The sequence below is a fragment of the Toxoplasma gondii genome, chromosome VIII, assembly GCF_000006565.2.
Source record: "Toxoplasma gondii ME49 chromosome VIII, whole genome shotgun sequence".
Classification (NCBI taxonomy): domain Eukaryota; phylum Apicomplexa; class Conoidasida; order Eucoccidiorida; family Sarcocystidae; genus Toxoplasma; species Toxoplasma gondii.
Window position 1 is genome coordinate 71,995 of NC_031476.1, and position 27,169 is coordinate 99,163.

Consider the following 27,169-nt stretch of genomic DNA (forward strand, 5'->3'; position numbering starts at 1 on the left):
TTGTCAAACAAAGTCCCGACATTTTTCTGCGTTTCCTTGTTTCCGGCGAAGACGCATTTGTCCCGCGTTTTTCTTTTTTGCTAATCCTCGACGGAAAGAACAACTCTTTGCCAGGAGATACACAAACTTGTCTCTCCCTCTCGCTCTCGTTTTCTCTTCTGCATCTCCTTCCTTCTTCTCTATGTTCCCTTCGCTCTCTGGCGCTCTCTACTCTGCGTTCTGCTTCTCTCTCCTCCAGCGACCAAGTGCTCCCTCGAGGCGTTCGACAGGATGTCCTCGAAAGCAACGCAGGAGACAAAGGACGCCGTGAGGAGAAGCAACGTCAGAAGGCGGCACAGTGCGAACAGGAAACCGTCGAAACAAAGAGACAAAAAAATAACGGACGAGACACAAAAAAGACAGAAGAAACAGGAGGACGACACACACAGCCTGCAGGAGTCTTCACCGTTCCCGTCCGCTTCTCTTGTGCGCTCACGGCGAGAAGGCCAAAAAAGAAAAGGGACACAGAAAGACAACATTTCCATTTCTTTCTCTGCTCCTCACTGTGCACCTCCCCTTCCGCCAATTCACCACTCACGCTCCATCCTCAATCGGCGGGGTATGAACCCGTCAAGTCAGCTGCAGGAGACTTCAGTTTTCTCTGGATCTATCTTTCTACATACATTTGTATCCATCGATACGGATACGTACATGCTTAGATGCATGCATACGAATATACACTTTTGTATGCGCATGTATGTGAAGCTATATCTATCTACCTATATATATATATATATATATATCTGTATATCTATACAGATATATATATATATATATATATCTGTATATCTATATAGATATATGTATATATATGTATATATGTATATCTGTATATCTATATAGATATATGTATATATATGTATATATATATATATATCTGTATATCTATATAGATATATGTATATATATATATATATATATCTGTATATCTATATAGATATATGTATATATATGTATATATGTATATCTGTATATCTATATAGATATATGTATATATATATATATCTGTATATCTATCTATCCATCTATATATATATATATATATATATATATATATATATCCGTGAGTGGGGAGGTGTTTTGCGTGTCGTGTTCATCTTGATGTTGGAATTAGACGAGTGCATGCAGTTAATTGCACAAAGATGGAGATGGACTCGTGTGTCTACATACTTTTCATGCATGAATCTGCAGACTACGACGCTTGTGCTTTTATATATTTGTGAAGAGAGAGCTGGAATTCGGACTCCGACGGTGGGGAGCTTTTTCCAATGCCTTCGAGAGAAAGTTCAAAATGTTCTGTAGGAAAAATTCCGTCAGCTGCGACTTGGTGCAGATAGAAAAGGCCTTTGTCACCTTGTGCCGCTGAGTTGTCTGTCAGTTACAGGCAAGTCACCCAAGCGGCGGAAGTACAAGACTGAAGAGTTCCAGGAAGACGGTCCCAGTTAAAGTTCCTCTTCAAAACAAAGGCGCCAGTCCTGCTTCTGATGTCCCCTTTTGACTCGAAATCTCTCCATTTTGAACGTCTTTTCTCTCAGCCTCCTACCTTTTCCCTCCTGGTCCTCTCCTCTCCACTTTCTCTTTTTTCTGCGTTTGCGCCTGAGGCTTCTCGTTTTTCCTCCTCCGCGCAACCGCGCTTCGTCCCCAGTCGCCTGTTCTTGTGTCTTCCCGCCTTGGCTCTCTTCTCTTCTTCTCTCTTCAAAAGAAAAAAGCCTCTCTCCCGAACATGTCTCCGTCCGCAGCTGCCATCTCCAAAGATACATACACGTCTGCTCCTCTTTCTCTCTGTCTCTGCGTCTCCGTCTCTCTCCTCTGCGTCTCTCCTCTCGCACGGTCGCTCTTCTCTCTATTTCCCTCAGGTGTTTCTGAGGTCCTTTACTTGAGAATTTTCTGGAGTTTCTTCTGCTCCTTGGCAGTGAAGTTCTGACACAGCGCAGCCAGGGGTGCAGGCTGTCCGGAAGCGTTGATCTGAGCGAAAAGCTTCTTGATTTCCTCATTCAAATCCGAATCTGAGAAATCGGTGCGGTATACTGCGCACAGAATCTGCAGCAGCCGCGGCAGGTTGCTGGCGTTCGGTCCCAAGACCACCGCGTTGTTCTGCGAAACACACAGACACACTGCTCTCCCAAACGGTGTACCAACGTTCATCTTTTCTCACCCATTCTGCATATATATATATATATTTATATATATTTATACATATATACGCCTATACATATATAGATATAGATATATGAATGTCGATATTTGTAGGATGCACAGGTACACATATGCACTCACTTTGCTCTTTATTGTGGTACCTGCATGCATTTCCTTCTCCACCTCACAGACATGTACATGTAGATCTACGTCCAAATGCATGCATTTAAAGCACAGCTTTCACGAGCACTTGCATTTTGATTGACGTTGCAGATGATGACCATCACAGCGCCTGTCGAAAATCTCTGCGAAGCGGTTGGGAGCGGAAACGCTTCATGCAGACGCTGCTGGAAACGCATCTTCTTCACAGCGAAAAAGATGCACTTCGATGCATGCGCGTTGGTGTGAAGGCCGGTGAACTTGCGAGAAGTTCCCGCGGACAAGACACGACCGAAACGTTTTCAGCGCCGCCCAGTCCCCGGACTCCGGCAGCTCCGACGAACGTCTCGCCATGAAACTGTGTTCAGCCGACGTCTACGGAAGCGCCTATTGGTCTTTAATTTGCGAAAGAACTTCCTGCAACTCTCGAGGACCACAATAGCTCATGCAGCATGTGCGTGAGAGAGGACGCGAACTTGCAGACGCGAGTGGAGAGAAGCGCGCGAAGGCAAGCCATGAAAGTGGATGCTCCTGCGACAATCGCGGTACCTGGAGAACGGCTTCCATGAGGAATTTATGCATGCGCAGACCCTCCGTTTCATCTTGCTTCAGTGGCAAATTCCCCAGCCAAGCCGACAGCAGCACTCGCTGCTCTTCTTCATGCATCGAGCCTCCGTAGCAACGAAGCAAATCTCCCAGAGCTGCTGCCGTGTTGTCGGTCGCGGCCTGAAAAGCAAGTGCCAGCGAAACGACAGCATGCGAAACATGTGCATGCATGAACGTTGTTCAAATCCATGAACAAGAGACAAAGCGCTGTCAAAAACCTCTCAAGCTTTGACGCATGCAAAGATCTACACATCTCCGTCGAAGGTCGAATTCTGCCTCGCAACACACAAATGGCATGGAAACAACAGGGATCCTTGTCTTTCCCTGCCTCCCCTGACACAAATACATATATACATATATACGTATATATATGTATATATGTATAAATATATGTATATATATATATATATACGTTTATACGTCTATAGTATTGTGTATTACGCCTGCACCTAAGTCGTTTGCATGGAGCCAAGATCCACTGAGTACGAATTTACAGATGTCGCATTCTAAAGGCTGTTCTCTGGCGACATGTAGATCGACGGAATCCCCGCTGAAGCGAGGAGAAGCTACGACGAACGCGAGCGTTTCCTTCCACTTGCCTGCTCCATTTTGTTCTTGGTTTTCTGACTTCTGTTGACTGCAGTGAGGAGGTTCTTCGCTGCCTCTTGCACAAAAGGCTGGAAGGCTTGCTGCAGCAAAGCGCCCTGCTGGACGCCGTAAGCCGCGGCTTGTAGCACGCGCGCGTCGGAAGACAGGAGACACTGAATCAGGCGAGGCATGAACAGCGGCCACAGAGATAAGCCGTCTTCCTGAGAAAAGAAAAAAGAAGAGTCGCTCCGCGGTGAGAGATGGCAGGACGAGCGAAGGGAGGCAAACACGGAAGCGGCCCGCGCGGCAGGGGAAGAGCGAGGGAAGGCGAGAGGAAGGATGAAAGAAAAGGTACTCAGAGAGAGAAGGTTGGCGGGAGGAGAGATGCAAGGAGAGAAGAGAACAGCGATATACGCAAAGAAGTACACCGGGAGCAAAGGACAAAACACACATTTTGGAGAACGACTGGTTTACAAGCTCTTCACTGATTTACAGACGAAGTGAAGCGGAAAAAGGCAGGCTGAGAGAGGCAGCTCGAGAGAACTACGAGGCGACAGCACTGGTTCCTTTTTTACGTTTTTTTACTTTTTTACTTTTTTTTGCCCCCCCCCTGCCCAGCACACACATGTGTACACGCGAGCTACCTTGAGGTGCTGGAGAATGTCGTCGCAGACGTAGAGAGCGACGCTCTTGTCCTCGTCCGGCGCGTCTTCTCTGAGGAACTGCTGAACGAAGGCTGCGGCTGCCTCGCTTGCTTTGCTGCGAAGAAACTCCTTCGGGTGCGTCGCCATCAAAGTCCCCACAATCTCCAAGAGAGACGAACGCAACGTTTGCTCCTGCAAAAGAAAAAGTCGCAGCAGCACTGCAGGCCAGGCGGCTCACGCAACCGAGGAAACTCACGGCGATCACCAAGAAGCGCAGAAAAGAGGATACGCAAAAAGTCGAAGAACGGGGCGACAACCAAGAAGTGGAAGGGAAGAAAGAGTGGAAGCCAACGGAACCAATCGAAGGCAAAAGCAAAACCGCTGCGACACACACACGGGCGCATGTCTCGGAGCAGTGGAGAAAGGGGAGAGAAATCGACAGAGGGGACAGAGGTCGAACAAGAGAACGAGGAAACGGCGAAGCCGTCTGAAAGCAAGTCTTGAGACTTTGAACGACTTCCAAGAAATCCTGCTTGTGAGCTGTCTGCAGCTTTCCAGCGACTTCGAGTGCACGCGAACCTCCGCAAGACATACATGCACTTGTCGCTCTAGACAGAAGAACCATGCATGCAAACACCACGTCAACAAAAATATTTTCTGTTTCTCTTTTCTCTCTTTGATTCGCGCTCGCTGGCTGCTTTTTTATATCGGTTTAAACGAACTGAAAAGACTCGCTCCTTGCCTGCTGGTCTTCTTCTTCCAGGCGCAACATGTCGTCTTCGTCGACTTCTTCATCCTGACGGTTCTTCCGCGCAGAGATGTCGATGCGACGCTCGAACGACTTCTCCAGAGCCGAGAATACATTCAGCGCTTGCTGAGCTACCTGCGAAGAAAGGAAACAAAGAGGCCCACCATCCGCAACAGAAAGCGAACGCGAAACGAAATCCCCAATCGTCCACAATGGACACACGCGCTTCTCTCTTCCAGTCTTCAACGTCTCCTTCTCTTTCTCTTTCTCCTTCTCGCTCACTCTCTCCCTTTTCTCTCTTCGTCCTTCTTCCTCCCTCTCCTCCATCGTCGTCGTTCGCTGTTTCTCCGTCACCTACTCCCGCCAATTCTGCCCTCTCTGTCCCACCAGTTGCTCTTGTTCTCTTTCTTTTTTTTGTTCTTTTGCTTCTTCTCTTCTCGCACCTCTTCGTCGGTGAAGACTTCGCCTCCGGCTTTGGAGAGGCAATCGTTCAGTCCCGCGGCTTCGGCGACCATCGAGTCGACGTCTCCGTCTTCATCTTGGAGCGACTTGAAAACCTCTCCGCAAGTCCGGAGAGTCATGGCGCGCAGCATCTCCTTCACACTTGCGCCGCTTCTGCGCGCCTCCTCCTCCACCTGCGGCTGTCCTTCGCCCTGCGCCTGCGCGGCGCGGCGCGCGTACTGAAGGACCAGCTGCTTGCATGTGCCAATCAGGGAGGCCATCGTCTCCAGCGCCTTCTGCTTTATGTCTTCCGAGAGCAGATGCGTGAGGAGAGGGAACACCGCTTCCGCCAGTGGCTGCAGAAACGAACCTGAGGCAAACTGCGCTGTCGACAGCGACGCGGATGTCAACGGATCCTGCAGCACCGTCGTGATTGTGCACAGCAGATCCAGCGCGCGACTCTGCTCCTCCAACAGAGAGGTCTTCAAACCCAGCGAAGTGTTCGAATCCAAAATCACGTAGGTCATGTCCTGCAAAAAAAAATGCGCAGGATACCAGACAGAGCGGCAACGCATGCAGAGAAAAGCCACCCTTCCTTTCGTCCTACACTCTTCCGCATGCACCGGTGTGTGCCGCTGTACAGACACTCCTCGACCTGCACGGCCCACTTCGACGCAAATGCAAAAACACACACACACGCAGCATGCGTACACATACATACACAGCTTTACATGCATATATATATATATATATATAGATATATATGAGTATATACATACTACATACCTGCATACGTGTGTATACATATATACATACATACAAATATGCATCCATATATATACAGATAGATAGATATATGCATAGATACATATAGCTATCTATAGATGTATAGATGCACACATGCAAACGTACACACACATATATATATATATATATAAACAGATAGATATTGACGCCTGTGTGTGGCTCTGTGAGTACCTCATCATCTTCAGCTTCTTCGGCCTTCAATTCCTTGGGTTTGACGGTGAGGACTTCCAGAAGGCGCGGGAGAATTCGGGGCAGGTAGACCAGAAAGTCGGCACCCATCGCTCTGCACATGCGACCGAGAGCTTCGGTGAGGTACTCGCGGACTGCGTCGCCTTCCTCGTCCATGCATCTGTGCTGCGTAGCTTGCGAGCAGCAGCTGCTGGTCTTTGTGTCTTCACACGTCGCGGTGCTCTCTGCGATTTGCAGCATCGCCTCCATCGCCACCTTCCCGTCCTCCGCAAACTGCTCCCGACCTGTGAAAAAACGCGGGAGATGAAAGAGGGGGGGCTGGGGAGAGAGGAGAGAGAAAACGCGGCAGGACAGAGAGAAGGAAAGAGAAGGCAAGAGAACGGAGAGAGGGAAGGAAAGAGAAGGAAAGAGAACGGAGAGAGAAAGGAGAGAGGGAAAGAAAGAGAACGGAGAGAGAGGGAAAGAGAACAGAGAGAGAAAGGAGAGAGGGAAGGAAAGAAAGGGAACGGAGAGAGAGGCCAGGTTGAAGGGAGATGGAGACACGGAGTGACACAGCAGCGGCAGCACGGACAGGCGAGGAAGTGGAGATCAGAACAGTGGTGACTCACTGACGCTGAGGCCGACAATGGAGATGCATTCGATGGCTTTCCCTCGAAGAGAACGGAGCTCGAGAGCTGTGCTATTGGTGATGACGTCGAGGAGAGAAGGAACAACCGCGGAGTAGTAGGGTACGAAGCTCTCCTCCAGTACGCCCGCGACGACCGCGATGCAGGTGACTGCATGCTCGCGAACCGTCTTGGCTGAACAGAAAACGGAAAGCAGGTCTTTCAGTTCGTGAAGAAAGCCAGGCCGCTTAAACGGAGAACAAGACTTCTCGTAAGTGAGGATACGAGACCCCTCGACAGGAATGAGAGTTTCGCAACTTTTTTCGCTCTGCTGGCAGGCACACATGCACCAGCGTCGCCGGCGTCTCAAGCACGCATGAAAGGCTTCAAAAAGGAAAGCGGGGAAACGCTCCGTTTCGTTTTGTCTGCGACGAGGGGGAGGTGGCGTCTTACGAGTTCCCGGGCGAATCTTTGTCAGGAGTTTTTCCATCACTTGACTCGCGACCTTGAGCATCTCGGCCTTTTCGACTTCCTCAGAGAAGTTCACAAACGCCGCGCATGCGTGACCCTGAACGCGAGGGACCTGCGGCGAAGCAAAAACAGAGGGAATGCGCACAGCCTTGAAACTTAGAGGCGAAAGAGCGTGTCATGTCATCTCTCTCCTCCACTCGACCGTCGACTCTTCTGCCTTAGCAACGTCTCCTCTTTTCGTCTCTCGTCTTCCCTTCTTCTTTTCCCTTCTTCTTCTTTTCCCTTCTTCTTCTTCTCCCTTTTGTGTGTTTCCTTCTCATCGTCGGTTCGTAACCTCCAGTCCCCCGGGCCTCAGCCTCTCTTCTCCGCGTCTTCACCGCTGCTTCCCCCCGCTCGTCTTCTCGCCTACCTCGTCGTCCATTCGCGCGATGAGGAGAGGGAGCATTTCACTCGCAAATTGTTCCTGCACGTAGGGCGTCTGGTCGAGACTCATTTGTCCGATCGCTTGTGCAGCGGCGAAGCGCACACGGAAGTCGCCGTCGCCGAGGTACCTCATGAGGGTCTTGGCAATGTAGTCCAGCTCCTCTTCTTGGTCTTCCTGTACGTACTCGATGGTCTGGGAGATCGCCATGAGCGCCACAAAGCGGTATTCCCACTCTGGACGCTGCAGAAAAGTTGTGACGTAGTTGAAGAGCGCCGGCAGCAGAATCGACGCCGCCTGCGTTCGACTGCCGACCGCGAGGTCCTCGTCCGAACTGTACGCCCGACAGATGCGGTCCAGACCCTCTTCGCCGACGTCGAAGAAGCGCTGCTCCTGAGAACGGAAACGCATGCACACAGCTCCGAAAAGCCGCGGAGACTAAACGAAAAGCAGACGAAAAAGAAAACGGATGAACAGCGAGAAACGTGTGAGACCCACACGTGGAAACGTTAGTGTCGGAAGAAGGATCGAACAGCCAGGCGCCGTCCGTTCACAAGCGCGTCGGTGGGGGGGGGGTCTCTGGAGAGCGGACGGGTGTATGGTGGCCGCTGGAAAGAAGAAAAAGGCGTCAGATCCGACGGCTCAGAAGCAACGCAAGCGAAAATCTCTTCACCAGCCACGGATCGAAAGAAGACGTTTGAATTCGCATACATCAATAGCAATACGTAGACGAAGTCGTAGATTCATACACCCTTTACCTACGTGTCTCTGCGAACATGTACCTGCTTGGGGAAACCAATGTGCATGTGTCTACACAGATGCATGATCTGAGCATGAGACGCGTTCAGGCGACGACATGGTACTAATGGATCGGAGCGCAACGACGTTATTCGTCGATCCGTTCAGCAAAAGGAAACCAATTTCGTTTCGAAGGTAGCCAGGGCGTTCCTGCGCTTCTTCCGTCCCTGAGGTGCCTCTCAGAGAGAGCCTTACGTCTTCTTCTTCGCCCTCCTCCAGCCACTTGGCGTAGGAGCTGTCGCGGATGTCGAGCATGCACATGAGGAGGGCCTCCAGGAGGCGGTTGAGGAAGTTCGGCACTCGCAACATCACTTGGCTTTTTTGTTCGACGCAGCAAAGCAAGGCCTCGATGGCGTACTTCCGACAGTTCTGCAGGCCCTCAGGAGTCTCCTCGTCGTTCGTCTTCGTCGCACACGCGGTCGCCGCTACGCACGCGCCCTGATCCGCGCCCAACGCGCCTGTGGAGCCCAACGAGGCCGCAGCGGCCTGCGCCGCGGCGGCCGCGGCTGTTCCCGCGGCGGCGGCGGCCTCCGCCGCCTCGCGCTGGCCCTGGCCAATCAAAGAAATTGCCAAGAGGTAGTCGCAAAACTGCGAGAGGTGCGGACGCAGGAGAGACACGCCGCCGCCCTGCTCCGCTTCGCACAGCTGAATCACCGAAACCATCATTCTGGAAAGAAACAACAAAACACCGTATGCAGGAAACAGTGTGGGGCACCGACGCACACTGGCAGAGTAGACAGAGAGACAAAGATGTGGAGTCACAGATGCACAATCCGAGACCGATGGAGATACAAAGAGACAGAGACACAGACGGATACGGATAGACACTGATACAGGATGCCAAACACGACTTCCGAAAGAAACAGAGAACTACAGATGGACGGAAATACCGATTCGGAAAGCGAAAAGCATATCTTCACAAATCGATACGAGATACAGAGGTGGATTCACATAAAAGGACAGCTACACGACACAAGCAAGTGGTTTTGAGAAGAGTCGTCTGTTTCATCGCAGTGTACAGCGAGTTGGCTGGGAGGCTGCGTCTGTGGGTCGTTGCAGAGGCAGACTCCTTTTCCGGCCGTTCTTCTGCTCTGTGTTGTTCGCATTCGTCACACTGTCTCTCTTTTTTCAGCACCGACGCAGCTCCATCGAGAGATCAGCGATTCTGAAACTCCACAAGAGGGGAAAAGGCTGTGAGTGGACGATCCCCCACTGCTGAATTCCGCGTTCGAATCTGGCGGGTCTGCCTGTCCTCGCTCGAAGGTTTCCCGCGCTCTTCACAGCCATCACGATAGGTGCGTGGAAGCGGAGAGTGGCACCCAGCGAATCTCTGGAAAACCGATCCCTGCATCCGCGCTCCGAAAAGCTGCTTTCGCTTTTCTCCTCACCTCTCCGCGAGAGCGTAATCGTCTTCCGCTCCTGCGCGCAAAGTTGCTTCGAGTGTATCGATGACGAGCAGCTGTACAGACGGGCACTCAGGTGCCGCACGCGTTTTGGCGTCCGGAAGGAACTTTTTATAGACTCGCTTGTTCATGTCCTCGACCACGGCGACGAGGAGAGCAAACGCCTCGACTCTGCAAGCAAACGTCTGGGGAGACTCTGTGAAGCTCGGCAGAGACCCGGGGAAGACCGCCGAGAAAAAAGAGAAAGCAGGCGAGGAACGGGGGAAAGACACGAGCGAAGAGAAAGGGATTCGACAAAGAAAAGGAGAGAAACAGAAAAGACAAAGCGGCAAATCGACGTGGAACGAGACACACATGAACAAGAACCGAGAACCCATTACGAGGCTCCACACAGACTAGGCTCAACTGTCTCCTCGTTTTCTCTCGTTTCCTTCTGCGCTTGAAACACCCACACAAAGAGAGCACATGTCCTTTTCTGTCCTCTCGCGTCTTCTGGGACATCCAGCTTTTCCAAACTATCGCTAGTTCAGTCTCATGCGTGTCGAATGCGACATGAATACACAAACAGATAGCGACAAGAAAACAGATGCAGAAAGATGGATGCAGTTAATAAATGCATTGACAGATACGGACACAGAAGCTCGACAGATAAGTACAGATGTACATACATAGAGAAATGCATGAATGTAGATATATTTATTTATTTAAATAATAGATGTGGATGGTTTTTTCGTGTGCCGCGGTTGTGCTTCCTCCAGCCTCGAGGGCGGTCCTGCACCTGTTTGTCACCGATCTCCGTTTCCTTGCTCTTCTTCCCACCTCCTTACTGTCTCCCTCCTGTTCACCCTCTTCGTACGCATAGATTTACATATTTATACATATACATATATATATATGCACGCACACACAAATGCAAATATACATCCCTGTCCTAACACAGCTTCACATATGATATATATATATATATATATATATATATATATATGTAAATTGAATATGGAGGACCTAGATTGGCGAGATTTGTTGTTCTCTACACAGTGCACATATATGGGAACACGGATCAGGTTACGCATATGCAGATGCATGTGGACATGCGTTCCTCTGCGTGTGCTTCCGCTGACTGGGTGTACCTGGTGTTGACGTCCTGTCCGCTAGCCATGCATGCGGAGATGATTCTGCAGACGAGGGGGGCGGCTGCGGCGAGTTGTTCAGTGAGGACAGGCGCGATTTCTGAGAGGATTTTGAGGCCGGTCTGTTGCTTGACAGGCACTCCACTCTGAATCATGGCGAGGAGAACCTGGCCCAGGTCGTTCCACTGGTCGACGGGGATGAGGTCGGAGGCGAGGTCGCTGATCGTGTCGCAGATGTTGTTCCGGACGAGCTTGTTCTTCTCGGTGTCGAGACAGTGAAGCAGAATCTGTTTGACCTGCGTGCGCTCCGCGTCGCCCAGCTGTCTCCAGACATGGCCCTCGCTGTCGATGACGCCGCGGAAGAAGCTCCGGAAGAGCACGGCGGCTTGCAGGCGGACTTCGTCGTCGCTGTGGGTCTGAACAGTCTGTAGAACGAGGGACACCAGTGCGGCAGGCTGCTTCTCCTTCCCCTCCTTGATCTGCCTCTCAGCTTCCTTCCGCAGGGCGGGATCTGGAGAGATCACCGCGCGCAGCAGAGACACGAACGCCTCCAGATCCATCTTGAACAAGGGCAAAAGGCGAGTGCAGCGAAGCAGCTTTTGTTGCCGGAGGAGCGCAGGAGACGCAGGCAAGCGAGAAGCCGAAAGGAGGCCAGAGGGAACTCCGGGAGGAAAACGGAGGGGAACGGAGAGAACGGAGAGGAGAAGAACTGCGGTGGGGGGCAGACGACGCGAGGGCCAGTGACGAAGGAGGCGGAGGACGAGGAGAGAACGTGAGAGCGCGGGAAGGAAAAAAGAGAAAGCCAGTCAGTTTGAGCAGAGACCCCGCGGAGAGGATGGGGGAGAGAAAACGGGGAAACAAGACGCTGGAGAAGGGAGCGAGCGCGGGCGGCAGCTGAAGGAGAGAGGCCGGCGCGTGTTCCCGACGGGAGACGAAGGCAAGCGAGACTGGAGAAGCGCGAAGAGACACACGAGGAAAAAGAACTTCGTTATTATGGACGCTCTTCTGCTCGGGGGCAACGGCGGGAGGAGAAGGAGAAGAAAGCTCGACGGGCGCGCGACGGAAAAAGGGAACTGGGACGAGTTGAGAGCTGTTTTCGACGAGAGCAGCTGACGGGGAGGGTCGCCAGAGCTGCGGGAAACAGATTTGTTCGCCTCTTCTCAGTTCATCTGAGACTCAGCGATACGTCTGAGCGAGAGGCGGGAAAAAAACAAAGCGTGAACAAGACGGGACGAAAAGAAGCTCGAAAACGCGGTGGAACTCCCACGCCGACTTTCGCGGAGCTGGGGAGGAGAGAGACAGGGAGACACGCGAAGTCGAGGCCGAAATAAAAGAGAGACAGGGAAAGGCGAAAGGAACGGAAAAACGAGGAAACACTCGAGCGGAAACACCGCGCCGCGTCGATTGCTGAGAAAAAAATCCCGTCGAAACAGCGCGAGACGACCCACTTCGCAGAGCGTGGGGCGGGACAGTGCCGGCTTCGCGACTCAACCCGCGTGTCCAGGTGTCCATACACCCAAGAATTTGCCGCTCGGGTGTACGTACAGCCGAAGGCCCTCTAACAATTCAGTTGCGCCCAGAGAGTATCCCGCTTGACTGTCTCTCTTCAGTCGCTTCTCTTTTCAAGGGGCGTTTCAAACGGGTCGTGAGGCTGCTTCTCTCGCCGCAAACGCCTCTTGCCGACACACAAGCCTCCAAGGCACTTCAGGCGCCCCCCTTTTCTGCGCGCTGACGTCTTCGCTGGAAAAAACGCTTCTCCGCGTGCCTCGCTTTCATCGGCCGCGGATCCCTCGACCAGTCCGCTGCAGTTGTGCCGAGCAGAAATTTCTCCAGACCTTCGTGCTTGCGCGTGTACGTACTACAGGACTTGACAGCCGCGAGTCGAGCGGCAGGCGCCTGTTTTAGGCACACGTCACCACGAAGATGCAGAAACTGGTTTTCCCGCGTTCTTCCCTCGCGGCTCTCGGCCTGAAGAGTCCAAGCCGAAAAAAAACGAGCACTTCACACCAACTCCAAAGTACGGACGGAACAAAGCTCACGTTCTGGCAAATGCGGAGACCGCAGGTGTGCAGGACACGTGACCCAGAGAGAAACCGATACGCACACGCTTACACATACATAGCCAGTTGGGAGAGGCTTTTCCTGCCTCTTCGGAGGTGTGACCTACAGCCAAATTTTGTTCATACAGACCCTCAGGAACGGAGGCAAGAACAGGGGCGTGTCAAACAGCGTGAGAGAGTGCTGTCCAGAGTAGTGCCTCTTTAGAAAGGGGCGGGCGTTGTTGTACATTTCTGATGAATCCTAAAAACGGCTTCTCACTTGAACGATGCCTAGGAGAGTCACGCATTCACAGTATCAGAAGGCATGAGGTCTACATAGTATAACGGGACATTAGATCGAACCTGCGATAGATAAATATACCTTGGATGGTTGTATATTAGCGACTAAATGGCAATCAAACATGAGAATTTGGGGTGTTCCATGAAATATATTTGGAAGAAGATGCTTGATAGTGCTACCGTTACCTAGACCGTGCACTGCACTTGCCACATGATAAGTACATGTTGTCTCTGTACTACTGATCCGCGATTCAGAACTGTGTAACTCAGATCGAGTAAACACAGACACTTTGGGGAGGAGCTACTACGAGTTGGACTACTATGTTAGATCTTGAAGGTCTTTGTTTACTTTACCTATAAACATCATTGAGTTATGGATCTGTCGCCCGCGCTCACAGAAAGCTAGCGCAAGGGCGACGCCTCTCGTGCGATGTACGTACACCCCGAAGAGACGCGTTGGCGAGCGGAGCAGAAAGGCGCTTTGTGGAAGGACCGAACGCCATCAACTGCCTTGTCGAACAAGCTGGCCACACAAGAGACAGAAAGTTGAGGTCAGTAGACAGTTCGTTTACATGACTGTTGGTAGGCACTTGAGTCAGAAAGATAGCGGCGCTTGAGGCTCAGAAAACTGAAGAGAACCGGATCTTTAGGAGGGCTCTTACGCGCAGCGAGGAAAGGCAATGAATCATCTCTTCCGTGGGAACAACCAGCCGACGAAGAGGGAGACAAGAAGGGAAAGGCGACGGTAACAGCGGGGCGGAAAAAAGGCTTGTTTATTTGAGAGAGATGTTGAGAGAGGGGAAACATGCCGAGAAGAATCGATGCGAAGTAATCTTTATGTTTGAGGGTGCAGAAATCCAAATTTGCTTTCAAGCTCCTCCCCAGACGCTTTCGATCGGAGACTTTCTAAAGTCAAAAACTCTTCTCCCAAATCTGAAAGCTACCTACCTCTCTTGTGTGTGTGTGTGTGTGGGTCGTGGAAACTTGTTAATTTTTCTTGGCGTCTAATATAAGCATACACTGGTACAAAGATACCGTGTGAATTGCATGCATTCGTTCTTCTCGGGAAGCGAACAACAGGTCCTTCAGCACGTATATGTATACATAACCACAATCATACGTACATATATATATGTATATATATGTATATATACATCTATATATTTTATATATTCAGATGTTTATTGGTGCATATCCGTATCTAGATGCATATGGATGCACAGTTTCGAGAGAACACGTGACGCGAAGGAGAGACGATCGACTGTCACTTTTGAAGGCCTGCGTGGTCTGGAGTTTGTACGGCGTAGTAACATGCATCTGAACTTCGCTGTTTTTCGACCCCTGTTTTCTTGAAAGGATAGACTCTGACGGAATGCTGACGCTCAGAGTCTCCAGCTTGCGGACGAAAGAGGCGAGATGTTTCCTATTGGTAATTTCTCGATTCGAGAACGCGCGGGATCCTGAACGAGAAAAGAAGTGCGGTAATCACTCTTTCTCTTCCCGCATAACTTGAGCACGAGTACATCCGTGATGGCATCCATAGCTCTCTCTATATGGCCACATCGACGGAGAGATGCATGTCTGCACGTACTACGTATTTCTGTCTGAACGTTACACATCTTGCTTTATTTCTCTCGACATCACATCTCTCTCTTCCTCCCTATAACCTTCTATATCGAGGTCTGTTTATCCTCCTCTGTACACCCACGTATGTCGATCTCTACCGATGTTCCTGTGTATATCCTGTCCACTGATGTCTGGGTATCTGCCCGTTGTGTGCCCTTCTCCCGAGCTGTCGTTCTCAGCCACAATATGCGTCCGTCTGCGACACCTTCACTTTCAGACCGGCTGGAAATTGCACGAACTGTCTCGGGACTATTATGGTACAAAGCGCAAAGCTACAAAAGATCAGCAGCTCGGAAGTCGCTGCTTTTCCGTGGATGGGAGGAAGACATTTCGCCTTCACCGCGCTTCCTTGCTGCGTTCTCAGTGTGTCCCTCTGGAGTCCTCGTGATCCTCTCCCGACTTTTCGGCTCCTCTCTGGATCTGTTCCGTTTTGCCCCTCCTGTACAACCTCCTCACTTCTGGGTGTCGAGAAGTCTTCTGGGATGCTGTTTGCAGACCCCCTCTGGAAAGAGAGGTCGTTCTCCAAGGGACGTCGCGGCTACGGGACTCTTGTGCGCTTCTGCACCAGGTGTTTCCGTCGGCTTGTCCGTTGCTCTTCGTCCCCCGCTCCGAGTTTGGAGATGTCGTTTTCGGCGACGGCGGTCGAACGGTTTGTGTGTAAGCGCGGCGGCTTCAGTGTGTGTGTGTCTGTGTGTCTTTGCTCGGAAAAGGCAACAGCGCGACCGCAAAGATGTCGCGGCCGGCCGTCCAGCTGAGTTTCCCGTTTCCCCGCGAGCCGCTTCTTAGCCACTTCTGACTCTCCCGCGGAAATTTTCTCCTCGAATTCGCTCCGCAAAGGGACAGGAGAAAGGGAGCAAGCTGCCAAGACCTCTTCATCGGAGAAAGGCAAAAAATCCCGAGAAAAATTGACTTCCTTTCCCCCCTGACGGACGCGCGACGGACAGACCGAGCGAGACAGCCGGCTCGCGGCGCGGTGTATGTACACCGCAGCGCGAGGCTGGCGCGGAGCCGAGAGGAACAGAGGAACAGAGGAGAGTTTCTTGAAATGAGATTATTGTTTGCTCCAAGAGGTCGCTTTGCCAGCTTCGGCCCTATGTCTTTCGCATTTCTCTCGCGCTTCTCCGAAGCCGTTCTCCCAGCTACCTAGAAGACACACACAGACTGCCCCAGAGGCTGTGTGTGAATTTTTTCGTACACCTACATCGTGGGCCGAGACTCGCCACCTCATCTCTCCTGGTTCTCTTCTTCTCTCCCTTTCTTTTTCTTCTCTTCCTTCTTCTTTCTTTTCCTCTGCGGTTCCGCGAGTCTCTCGACGCCGCGGCAGACGTAGCGCTCGCGTTCCGCCTTTTCGCTCCTGCCGCGTTCCGGGGTCTGCCTTTGTCCCGACGTTTGTGCACAGCGTCTGACGACAGCGCGGCACTTCGCACGGGAGAGGACTCTCGAGAGTTTTTCCTGAAGACAAGTTTTTCTTCCTCTTCTGTGCGCGGGGCGTCCGAACGCGCTCTCTTCGTCGGGACGCCGCGCACAGCGATCTCCACGCACTGTCTGGGTGGATTGTCCAGCCTTCCGTGTCGTGACCAGGCACTCCAAGGCCGTTCAACTTTTCCTTCGCTGGTCTCCCTCCGCACCCTTGACTCCTCGGAAGTCGCGAGAAAACGACTTCTCAGGTGCGAGTCCCCTGACCAGGGGCGCCCCCGTGTCTTGTGGAGGACCGGACGACGGAGTCTGCGACCTCAGCGGCTTCCACAGACTCTTTTTTGAGGGATTTGCATGCGCAGCGACCTCTTGCGACAGAGTGACGCCCGCAGGTGCCTCTCACCGGGAGTCTTCTCCCGCATCGTTGCATGTAGGTTCGAGAGCACACAGACAACGCGCGGCTCCTCCAGCCTTCTGGGAAGCCTCTGCTGCGCGGTGTCTCCGCTTGATCGCCGCAGACGCGTCACGGGTGGTCGTGAGCCGCGCGGAGAACGTGGATTGGGCGTTCAAGAAGGCGAGGCGTCCAGCTGGTAGTCTATCCTGTTTTTCCGGATCTTTCTCGAGGGGCGCAGGTTCTCGCGCGTTCGCCAGTTCCCTCGTCGGCCTGTTGTCTCGAGAGCTTTTCTCTGCATGCGGGGTCTGGGCCTTTCTCGACTGCCCTCACCACGCAAACCTTTTCCAGTCGCGTTTCTCCGCGACTCATCTTGTCTGTGGCATTTTTTTTCGTCTCCGAGATCTTGGCTCCTGTCTCTCAGTTCCCCGTGTGTCGAGTCCCGTCTTTCCACGCAGAGCCCTCCTAGGTTCTTTTCTCTCTGTGTTTCGTCTCTCTTTTCCACCCTCTCTGAAACGGCGCGCTTCTCGTCTTCACAGACTCTCCGCCGTCGACCAAGACACCGGCAGACCAGCGCACTCTGGATGCGTTTTCGTTCTTCCGACACTTGCTGACATCGCCCCGCTTCGATTCGTCCGACTCGTGTCTTCCTCGTATGTATGGACAAGTCCTTTGTCCTGTCGCGTTTTCGCTTCACCCTTTCCGGCAGTCTTTCGAGTCGCTGCGGCCGAATTTCTCCCCTTCGCCAGGAAAGCAGCTGGAAACTCATCGGCCTCCCTTCTGCCACCTTCTCCACTCTCTTCTTCTTCGTCTTGGAGCTCTCCACTTTCCGGTGGCTCTCCAGCTCTCTCTGGACGCCTCCTGAAGAGCTGCCCCGACGTTTTTCTCTCGTTTTTCTCCTTGAGATTCTCGCGCCTTCCCCTGCTGGCTGCGTTCGCACCAGCGACTCTGCGTGTGACGGGGGAAACCTGCCGCCCCTGAGAGCTCTGTTCTCTCCCGCGCGATGTCCGGCTCGGTCTTCTCTCTGGGAATCAACTGGATGAACACCGTCTGCGCCTGCTTTGTGTAGAAGGAACTGGACGCTTCGAAGTTCGCCGCTGCTGCGGCCGAAGAACGGTGCATCTTCGCCGATAACTCGGAGAAAAGTAGAGAAGCCCCGACAGGCCACGGCCGGGAAGGGAGGCCGAGTCGGCGCCCAGAGTCGGGAAGAACCCAAACGGCGACAGAAGGATTCTGGGGGACAAGGGAGACAGAAGAGAGACACAATGACTCTGCTGCAGAAATACTAAGTCTCGCGGGAGTGTGGCAAGGAAGGCTGCTGTCTTTCCAGCCCCTCCCAGAGAGGACGCGCTTGTCGCTTCGTTGTGCAGTTTCCCGTCGTACTCGTCTCCCTCACTTGTTCCTCACCTCCTCTCTCTTCTCTTCATCGTCCTTCTTCTCTCCATCGGTCTTCTTCTCTCCATCCGCCTTCTTCTCTTCTCCATCGGCCTTCTTCTCTTCTCCATCGGCCTTCTTCTCTCCATCGGTCTTCTTCTCTCCATCGGCCTGCTCGTCGCTGAGACTCCTGTCTCTCGTCTTGAACGTCTTCGCTTCCGTCGCAGGGCGCGTCCTCGAGAGAAGGCGACCGAGCCGACTTGTGTCGCGCGCAGAAACCGAGGAGGGCGAAGGCGAGTTGGCGCGGAAGGCGACGCGGGCGGGGCCAAGCGTCCGAGAGCCTGTCCAGAGCTGTGTGGCGTGCTGGAGCAGTTGGTGTGTTTCCATGCGGCGTTCGTAACGATGTTGAACCTTCGTCAGTCGCGTTCCTTTTCTCCTCTCTCCTTTTCCCAGCCTGCGACTTTGCCTCCGACCTCGTCGATGCCCCCATCCACGCGTCTGCCTGTCTCCTCTTCGCTCTCCTCTCGCGCTTCTCTGTCTTCTTCTCTGCCTCTGGGGGGTCCTGCCGCATGCCCGTCGTCGTCGCCTCCGAGCAAGGATGGAGGTTCGCTTCCTTCGCTTGCCTCCGCTTCATCCTTCGCGTTCTCAGGCTCTCTGTGCCGGACCGGTGAGGGGGCGCTGGAGCGCGGCAGGTCGCTGCTGCCTTCGTCTTTGGTCTTCTCGGAGACGTCGCGCAACGCAACTTCGCGCGTGTCTCGCCACGAGGAGCAGACAACTTCTGCGGCGGCGCTGAAGAGGAAGAATGAGGAAAGGGCCTTCTTTCCTCCGAAGAAACGCGAGAGAAAGACCTCGGAAGTGTCAGGTGGGAACGCCGGCGCGCTGGAGAGGCGCCACTCGGAGTGTCAAGACACCCCAGGCTGGGACTTGGCCACCTCCCGAGCTGGCGCCGGCGTCTCCTCTCTCTCTTCCCTCTCTTCCCTCTCTTCTCTCTCTTCTCTCTCGCGGTCGGTCGCTCGGCCTGTCCTGTACCCTTCTCTCGACTTTTCTCCAGGCATGTCGACGAGGGAAATTGTCCGGCGGCAGCAGAAGGCCCTCTGCTTCTTTCTCCGATCCATCGACAGAGCGAGGGCTCCGACGCGTAGTGCCTCGCCCCCGAAAGTCGAAACTGAAGCAAAGAGCCGCAACCACGCTGGACGAACGTCTGATGCAAGCACTGCTTGCTCTTCTTCCTATTCAGCATCCACGTCGACACACCCTTCTTCCCTCAGTTCTTCCACTGTTCCTGCTTCTGCTTCGCGTTCGCTGTATCTGGAGGCGCGGGATGTGACGTTTACCTTGGAGCAGCGCAGAGACAGGAGCGTGACGCCCGTGACTTCTCTTCCGCCTGCGCTGGCGACTCGCCGCGCGAAGATTGTGGACCTCGTTCTGGACTGGGCCTCGCAGCTGCAGGCGTCTGGGGCTCTTCTGGTTCCCGACGACATCTGCAGGTCGTCCATTCAACTCGCAGTTTCGCTCTTGGACAGGTCGAACCTTGTGGCTATCTTTGAGGACTGCGAGGAAGGCGGCAGAGAGAAGACGGTGGAGCAGCCCGCGGTCGAGGAGGTCGGCGAGTCCGACTCGCGGAGTGCGAGCGAGAAGCACGAGGAGGCGTCTGTGCTGGCGGCTTCGGACGCTGCGGAGACAACCGAGAAAGGACCTTCGCACACGGCTGCGCCTTCTTCGGAGGAAGCGAGGATGTGTGGGCAAAAGAGAACGGCAACGGGAGCACACAAGTCTCTTTCTTTCTCGTTTCCGCGACCCAGAGTCTCGGGAGACGACCCGCAAGCGCTGAAGACGATTGCGGCGCTCTGCCTGTGCACCGCTCTTCAGTTCGACGCGCCCAACGCGATGGCCTTCGAGAGAAAGGCGAAGAAACTCTTCGCGCTCTCGCACCTCTGCTGCCACACTTTCGAACGGCCCTTCCCAGAAGTCCAGCGCGCCTTCCTCGACCGCGTGGCCTGCGTCGTCTCCGTCCCCGTCCCCATCGACTTCGCCAACTACTTCCTGTACAAATTTGATTCGGCTTATATTCGGAGAAAGGCGAACTCGTCGGCAGCCCAACTGGTCGCCTTCCTCCTCGACTGCTTCGCCCTCACGCCGCAAGCTGTCTGTACACCCGGCGCTCTCGCGGGCGCGGCCGCGGTGTTGCTGGCGAGGCGCATCTGCGACAGCAAGCGGGGGGGTCGAGAGAGAGAAGAGGCGATCTGGACGACAGAGATGAAGAACGTGACGGGATTCGATGCCTCGCAAGTGAAGAAAGTCTTGAAAATCATGAATGCGTTCCTGACCTCGAAGCGTGGTAGATTCGCCGGACTGCACAAACTCCACACGCGCGGCTGGGCTGCAGTCGAATGGGAACGTCCAAAAACGAGGAAAGGCGAAAAAGAAGACCGGAAAAAGAAGGAACCTGAAAAGCGCTAAACACCGTCCGAAGGGCCGAGGGGGAGATCGAGACGACGACAGAGGAGGAGCGAGAGAGAACAGAGAGAGATAGAGAAGAAGAGAAAGAGGGGACGAGATAGAGAGAAGAAAACGGAGAAACAGAGAAGAGAAGAGAGTGGAAGGAAAGAGAAAAGAGAGGAAAGTAGATAAGGTAGGGAAGGAGGGGCGAGTTTCTAGGAGGGGGGAGTGTTGTGTTTTGAGACAAAAGGTTGAGAAGTCAGCCAAAGGGGAAAGAAACCTCTCTGCGATCAGGCGTCGGTGATCCAGAGTTACGAACAGAAAAAGTCTGGCATGGAGAAGTTAGAACGAAAGGTGAAGGAGAGAAAGATTTCCTTTCTCGGTGGAGAGTCGGCAGTTTTTCGAGAACCCTCAGAAGAGAGGGAGGAGTGTCTGTTTTTCGCTGAGAGCACTTCCAGGTCTCTGGAGGAGACGACGAGGCGAAAGACACGAAAGGGAAACTCAGGACGAATGGGGTGTGCAACTCTGTAAAAGAGGATTTTTTGTGTCTGACTGCATTAAAGCAAAAAGTCGCATGCGAGACCCTTGGTGTTTCTCGCGAGATCAAGTTGATCTCGCCACATTCTAAAGAAGTCCATCGCGTGACTTAGGAGCGTCTTGTGTGTTCGCGTCGGCGTGTATCTTTTTCGCTTCTCCACAGAGGAGCGGACGGGGTTGTGTTGACGGAGACGCGTCAGTTCCGTCGGCCCTCTGTCTCCGTCGATGTCCTTTTCTGTGAGACCTCGAGTGGCCGTACAGGCGACTTTTCGCCGTGTTTCTTTTGCCCCAGAAAACTCGTCGCAGACTCGCGAACAAACTGATTTGGCTACGCAGAAGAGTGAGTGGCGTGACGCAGAAAAAAACAAGAAAAAACAGGAGCAGAAAGAGCAGAAGAGGAAAGCATGAGAGACAGACACGAGACGCAGAGAAGGCAGAAGGAAAAGGAGAGAGAAGAGAGAACGAACAGCGAGAAAGAACACGGTTCAGGAAGTAGCAAAAGAGCTCTGTGAGATGCAGAGGGCAGTGCCTCAGAGCGGGTGTATCTGGAAAAGATTTGATGGGGAAACAGAGACAACTGTTCTCCGTTTTTTGCGGGAATCACAGACACGCATCTGAAACAGAATAGTATGTCCCCACAGGCCCTCGCTCTCATTTCCCTCATGTCCATTTCTCTTTGCCTCGACACCGATGAGCCTTCTATCTTTTCTTTCAACGCTCGTCTCTCTGCGTATCCTAACCTTCGTATCCCCTCTCCTCTCTCCCTGCCTCTCTCGCTCCACCATCTCTCGGAATCTTCAGAGACGCTCTGCACTATCCCTTATCTCTTCGCTCTCGTATTCTCCCTCTTTTTTCATCTCCTCTCTCGTCTCGCTCCCTTTCATGTCCGCTCTCCCTCCGCTCTCGTCTTCTCTCTGGCCACCGCATCTCTTTTTTCGGGCGTGCTCCAATTCACACTCCACTTCCTCGTCGCGCGAGCCTTTTTGCGCTCTTGGGAAGTTATTTCATCTCCACATCTGTCGCTTTCTCGTCGCCGTTCTCTGGTAACATGCAGAGCAGAGAACATCGGTGGATACACGAGTGAGACAGAGGAGCGAAGGAAATAAAACGACTGTGTCGGAGTTCTTCTTCCCGGGAGAGAGAATACACCACCCGAGAAAACAGAAAGAAAAACAAAAAAGATCGTCGCGGGGAAAAAGGAATATACTGTCACCCACAAGCTTCACCTCGTTCGCGAGCGCCACACACAGGCTACGTATGTCCACATACACACACAGGCACAACTACTTGACTAAAGCAGAGGCGAGTCGAGAGACAAAATCGAAAGACGAGTTCAGCGAGACAACAAGGAGTAGGTCCTGGGGCGAGAAACACGAAAGAAAAGAACGTCGGAGAGCAGCTGGAGAGACCAGTTGAAGAAGTAGCGAAAGCAAAGGACCGTGTGAGGGTGCCTCGAGAAAAAAGACAGGCAGAGAGTTGACGCTCGACAGACAGCGCTGAAGCTTTCTTGCGAGGCGACAGAGAAGCCAGTTTTCTTTTCAATCGCATTTCCGACACCGAGGCAGTCTTGAGCGATAGAGGAAAATTTCTGTGTGTTTAGAAAAGCTCTTACGCTTCTCGGGATTAAGAAGCTCGTCCGGAATGTAGCCTGCCTTCAGTGCACTTTCTAAGCGAGTGATTTCCTCCATCGTCGTCGCCTTGGCAATCGCCAGCTGCGAGGAAAAAAAGCGGAGGAATTTCTGTCAAAGCCGACGGCACAGTGGCGACAAAAACGAGCGAAGAAAGAGAAGGCGACAGAGCAAGTGCGAGAGACAACAGAACGCTGGAGAAACACAGGCGAAGAGAGAGGCAGGGAGGAGAGAGAGACTGGGAAAGAAGAGACATCAAAAGGACGGCGGAGAAGAACATGCGAGAGAACGGACCGAGAGTTGAACAGTGTGTTTTAGCGAAGGCCAGCGTCTGTGAGAAGCTAGAGAGAAGGAGAAGAGGAAGCGTGAAAAGAGAAACACAGAGTCGCGGCGGCCACAGATGGAGGAAGCAGTCCAGAGCGCAAGCTTTGAAAAACTGGAGGGAATTTACCGGGAGGCGAATCGTACGCAAAAGCTGTCCGTGAGAGGAAAGAGAAACGAGAAAGAACAGAGGAAGGAGGCAGAGAGAGAAACGGAGAACAAAGACGAACCTTGATTCGCTCGATCTGATCTGCCGACTGGTCTGTCTTCTTCTTCTCTTCAGCAGCGCCCACCGAGCTCACACCCAACGCTGCGTGAGACTTGCGCGGCGGAGCTGAAAAAACATGGAAAAAAGACAAAAACCGAAGAACACGGAGTGACAGAAAAAGGGGGGAGAACCCAATTCGAGGAGAGAGAGAGGAAAGGAAGCGAACACAGGAAGTGAAAGCAGGAAAACGAAAATCGTTGGAGAGGAAGGAAAAGCAGAACGAGGAGTGGACAAGACAAGTAAGAAGAGGAAAGAGTGAAAGTGTCTGTTGTCAACGCGTTTGTTTGCGCTCCACATCAAACTCGACCTGAGAAACGCAGCGCCTTTCCTCTCGATTTCTTTCGACTGAGGGCATTCACTGTTTTCTGCGGAAGCTGCCAAGTTCTCCTTCGCAGTCCCTTTCTCGCTTGTGTTCTTCCCCTTGTGCTTCTCGTTCTTCGTCTTCCTTCTCTCCTTCTTCTGACGACCGTTCCGCTCCCCTTGCATGCTCTCTCTTCTTTCGCCTTTCTTTTCTCGCGTCCTTCTCCGCCTCGTTCTGCTCTGGTCTTTCTCGGTTTTCTCGCATGCAGTTCTCACCGATTTCGTGTGCAAGTTTCGCTCCCTTCTCGCCCTTGAACGTGCTGTGTGCCTGTTCTCTCTCTTGCTGCGTGACGCGGCTGTAGTCGAGAAAGCGCAGTTTCGGGAGATGGAAAATCACAAACAGTCGGTAGTACGCGCGTTCGCGAACACCGTTGTCGATGAGGGACAGGCGCTCCAGATTCTTGGCTGCAACAAACGAAGAAACGGAGGAAGAAGACCACGGAGAAAATGGAGAAAACGGAGAAAGAAGAGGAAGGAGAAGAAAGAAGACGGAGAAAGAAGAAAGGCAGGCAGCAAAGAAGAAAAGGACGCCAAGAACACACAGAGAGAAAAAGCAACGTACAGAGAAGACGAGAAAGGAGGCAAGAGAAAAGAGACGAGCATATGACGAAAAGAGACAAGTGGAGCAACAGAAAAAGAAAGAAACGGCCCTGAATATGAAGACAATGTCGCTTTTGTTACCTTGGAAAAGAGGAAGAAGATCCGAGAGAACGTCCAGCTGTCAGCCGACACACAAGCAAACAGGCGTCCATGTGAGAGGTAACACCGGGGCGACGGCCATCTCACATACACGCGGATCTCCAAGACTGCACACTGGTATGCGTCTAGCAGGATTCCAGACGCAGAAACACCCGGCTAAGTCACAGTCTGTCTAAAACTGCAGTCTTCCTAAGGTCCCTGTGCCGTTGAAAGTCCTTTTCTTGTCGATTCTTTCTTGTACGAATCTACAGGTGAACAGAAGTCCAGACGCTCCTACACCCACATATAGCACGGATTTATGATTTACAGATGTACGTGTATGCAAGGGTGGGTATGTGAGCATGCGATTACGAAAAAAACAGATCCACGCAGACATAGCGAAGCTTGTGTTTCCATGCACAAACGTGAATACGTCTAGACCAACATGCATGCGCATGCGTATGAGGCGCGCCCCTGGTGCGTTTTCTGCCTACTTTGTTGTTTGTGAGGATGAGAGAGGTGAGTCCGGGGAGACTCGCAATTGCCTCGGGGTCGATGCGAGAGATTCGATTGTTGCACAAAATCTATCGACAAGCAAGCACAAACGAGCATCAGAGCACCATGAAGAACTGGAATCCCAGAGGAACGGAGACTGCACATGCGAAGGAAAACCGCCAGCGAAAAACGAGGACCGCGAAAGGAAGAAAACGCAGCAGACGCGTCCATGCAAGAAACCGGAAGTAACAGGAGAGCTCAGCTGTGCAGGCGAACGCAGCCACGATGGCATGTCCATGAGAGCACATCCATCTATGCGAACACAAAGACACAGACGCATGCATTCACACCTACAGAGTTACACTGATAAAGAGATGAAAACGGAAACAAAGCAGACCACACATGAATACCAACAAGAACACACACACACACAGAGCTACATAAAGATATACATATATAAATATATATAAATATACATAAAAAATATATATAAATATATATGTAAGACTCATGCACACATGTATACATGCCAGAGGCGTATGTGCGTAGACGTGAAGATTGCTTGATTTGTGCGTTCTCACCAGACTTTTGAGGCGCGGAAGCGGGGGGAAGTTTTCGAGTTTCAGAAGTTCGTTGTCTGTGAAGTCGATGCATTCGAAGTGATCCTGCGTCACGCCCAAGTTTTCAATCGCGGGGATTTTGCAGCCTGAACAGAGAGAGACGCGAGAAAGTTCTCAGGCTAAAGGTTGTCCTTCCAAAGAGACAGCGCCGCCGCTGTCGATCCCTGCGTCTCCGCACAGCGCTTCAGAGGCGTGAGGAGGGAGAAAGGGAGACGCATCAGAAGGAAGCAGCGAGTCTGTTCCTATGTCCACACTCACCTCGAAGAGATAAAGTCCAGTCGCGCGCGGGGTTGACGTACTGGTGAGACTGCAGAATCAACTCGACCGTCAGCCGCATCTTTGCGAAGTTGCAGAAGAGAAACAGAAAAGGCGGCCAGGCAGACAGCAAGGGGAGGAGAAGGTTAGAGCGAGGAGACAACTCGAACGTGAGACGGTGCCGCCTCTTGCCCTGCGGAAGAGAGCGTCCGAGTCTCGAGGACGCGAAGGAACAGAGCTCGCTCAAACGGCGAGAGAAGAAGCAGTCCTGCCGCTCTCCGACGGCCGTTTAACACGGAGAAAAGAGAGGAAGTCCTTTACAGAAGAAACATCGACGTCCTCGGATCGACTCGAGAGAAGAAAGACGGAGAAACGGGAGGCCTTCGGCGAAATCGAGGTGAAGTGCAGAGGGCGAACAAATCGAGGATTTACCAAAGGGTGGAGGAAAGGGAGGACGGGAAGAGACGAGAGAAAGACGAACCAGACCGGAGGTCAAAAAAACAAAAGGGGGTCGCCTGACGCAGACGGCAAGTGACGGAACTGTGAGAGGCACTGAGAACGGCAAGCGACAGACACTTTGCACGGAGACAGCGAAATTCCGAGTTCAAAAAATCGGGAAACGAGGAGAGATATCCAGAAAACAGAACAGGTCTACAAAGCAGTTGGCATGTGGTATTCTTGGGGAGTACTATGTTCATCTTCATCCGAGACGAGATGTCCCTCCCTCGCCGCTAAAGGCAGACGCAGAGATTATCAAGAACCTGTTCCCGCACCAACGGCTTCCTCCTTTTTTCTACGCAGCGCCTCCCCAGCAAGAACTTCGAGCCTCTCGGCGGAGCGCGAGGGAATGACGCAGCGACACCCGCAGAGAAAGGATTTTTCGGCAAAGAGTCTCTCCGAAGTGTCAACAAAAAAACCGGGCGGCGGGCTCCGTTAAGGAGCCCCAACTGAGAGAAAAGTCAACGTAGATGAGAAGAATCAAAGACGGAAGCTTCTCTACACAGAGGACGAGGCACTCGCCACATGCAGGCAGAAGAAAAAGGCGAATGTGACCGTTGGAGTCTGAAATTTTTCGCGCAAAAACAAACGTCGCAGACAACGCGCAGTGGGTAGAAGCAGGAAGATCCGGCGAATCGGACCTAGGCAGAGAGCTGTTGCATCACCGGGAGAGAGTGGGGAAAGGAAAGGAAGGCAAAGACAGGAAAGAGAAAACTCGAACGAAGAACAGCACACTGGA

General features: G+C 52.7%; 4 protein-coding genes across 4 annotated transcripts; 1 reads left to right on the forward strand and 3 right to left on the reverse strand.

The window, feature by feature from the left end:
• Positions 1–1,138: 1,138 nt before the first annotated feature.
• TGME49_229180 (HEAT repeat-containing protein) lies at positions 1,139–12,540 on the reverse strand. The gene is made up of 13 exons (XM_002367821.2): positions 11,186–12,540; positions 10,041–10,226; positions 8,848–9,319; positions 7,843–8,247; positions 7,416–7,545; positions 6,966–7,157; positions 6,340–6,641; positions 5,364–5,891; positions 4,915–5,055; positions 4,173–4,364; positions 3,540–3,749; positions 2,884–3,060; positions 1,139–2,133 (listed from the first exon to the last, which is right to left on the reverse strand). The coding sequence occupies exons 1-13, from the start codon at positions 11,743–11,745 to the stop codon at positions 1,912–1,914; spliced, it is 3,717 nt and encodes a 1,238-aa protein (XP_002367862.1). The 5' UTR covers positions 11,746–12,540; the 3' UTR covers positions 1,139–1,911.
• A 5,809-nt stretch (positions 12,541–18,349) lies between these two features.
• TGME49_229190 (hypothetical protein) lies at positions 18,350–18,718 on the reverse strand (the record flags this gene model as incomplete). The annotated part of the gene is made up of 1 exon (XM_002367822.1): positions 18,350–18,718. The coding sequence occupies one exon, from the start codon at positions 18,716–18,718 to the stop codon at positions 18,350–18,352; it is 369 nt and encodes a 122-aa protein (XP_002367863.1).
• Positions 18,719–18,733: 15 nt separating this feature from the next.
• On the forward strand, positions 18,734–20,791 carry TGME49_229200 (hypothetical protein; the record flags this gene model as incomplete). The annotated part of the gene is made up of 1 exon (XM_002367823.2): positions 18,734–20,791. One exon carries the CDS (start codon positions 18,734–18,736, stop codon positions 20,789–20,791), a length of 2,058 nt encoding a protein of 685 aa, XP_002367864.2.
• A 1,057-nt stretch (positions 20,792–21,848) lies between these two features.
• Positions 21,849–26,791, reverse strand: TGME49_229210 (small nuclear ribonucleoprotein polypeptide A', putative). Its single transcript, XM_002367824.2, has 8 exons — positions 25,936–26,791; positions 25,639–25,763; positions 25,057–25,146; positions 24,566–24,602; positions 24,101–24,289; positions 23,487–23,590; positions 22,920–23,019; positions 21,849–22,347 (listed from the first exon to the last, which is right to left on the reverse strand). Exons 1-8 carry the CDS (start codon positions 26,012–26,014, stop codon positions 22,307–22,309), a joined length of 765 nt encoding a protein of 254 aa, XP_002367865.1. The 5' UTR covers positions 26,015–26,791; the 3' UTR covers positions 21,849–22,306.
• Between the last annotated feature and the right edge of the window lie 378 nt (positions 26,792–27,169).

Bases quoted from the DNA above. Each gene is read 5' to 3' on its own strand.
- TGME49_229180 (XM_002367821.2), bottom strand. From the start codon at position 11,745: ATGGATCTGGAGGCGTTCGTGTCTCTGCTGCGCGCGGTGATCTCTCCA. The intron at 4,365-4,914 runs GCAAGGAGCGAG...TTTCTTTTGCAG, and splicing joins TGGAAGAAGAAGACCAGCAG to GAGCAAACGTTGCGTTCGTC. The intron at 3,750-4,172 runs GTAGCTCGCGTG...TTCTTTTCTCAG, and splicing joins ACATTCTCCAGCACCTCAAG to GAAGACGGCTTATCTCTGTG.
- TGME49_229210 (XM_002367824.2), bottom strand. From the start codon at position 26,014: ATGCGGCTGACGGTCGAGTTGATTCTGCAGTCTCACCAGTACGTCAAC. The intron at 25,147-25,638 runs GTGAGAACGCAC...GCTTGTCGATAG, and splicing joins TTCCGCGCCTCAAAAGTCTG to ATTTTGTGCAACAATCGAAT. The intron at 22,348-22,919 runs GTAAGAGCTTTT...GCATGTTACCAG, and splicing joins GCTTCTTAATCCCGAGAAGC to AGAACGGCGACGAGAAAGCG.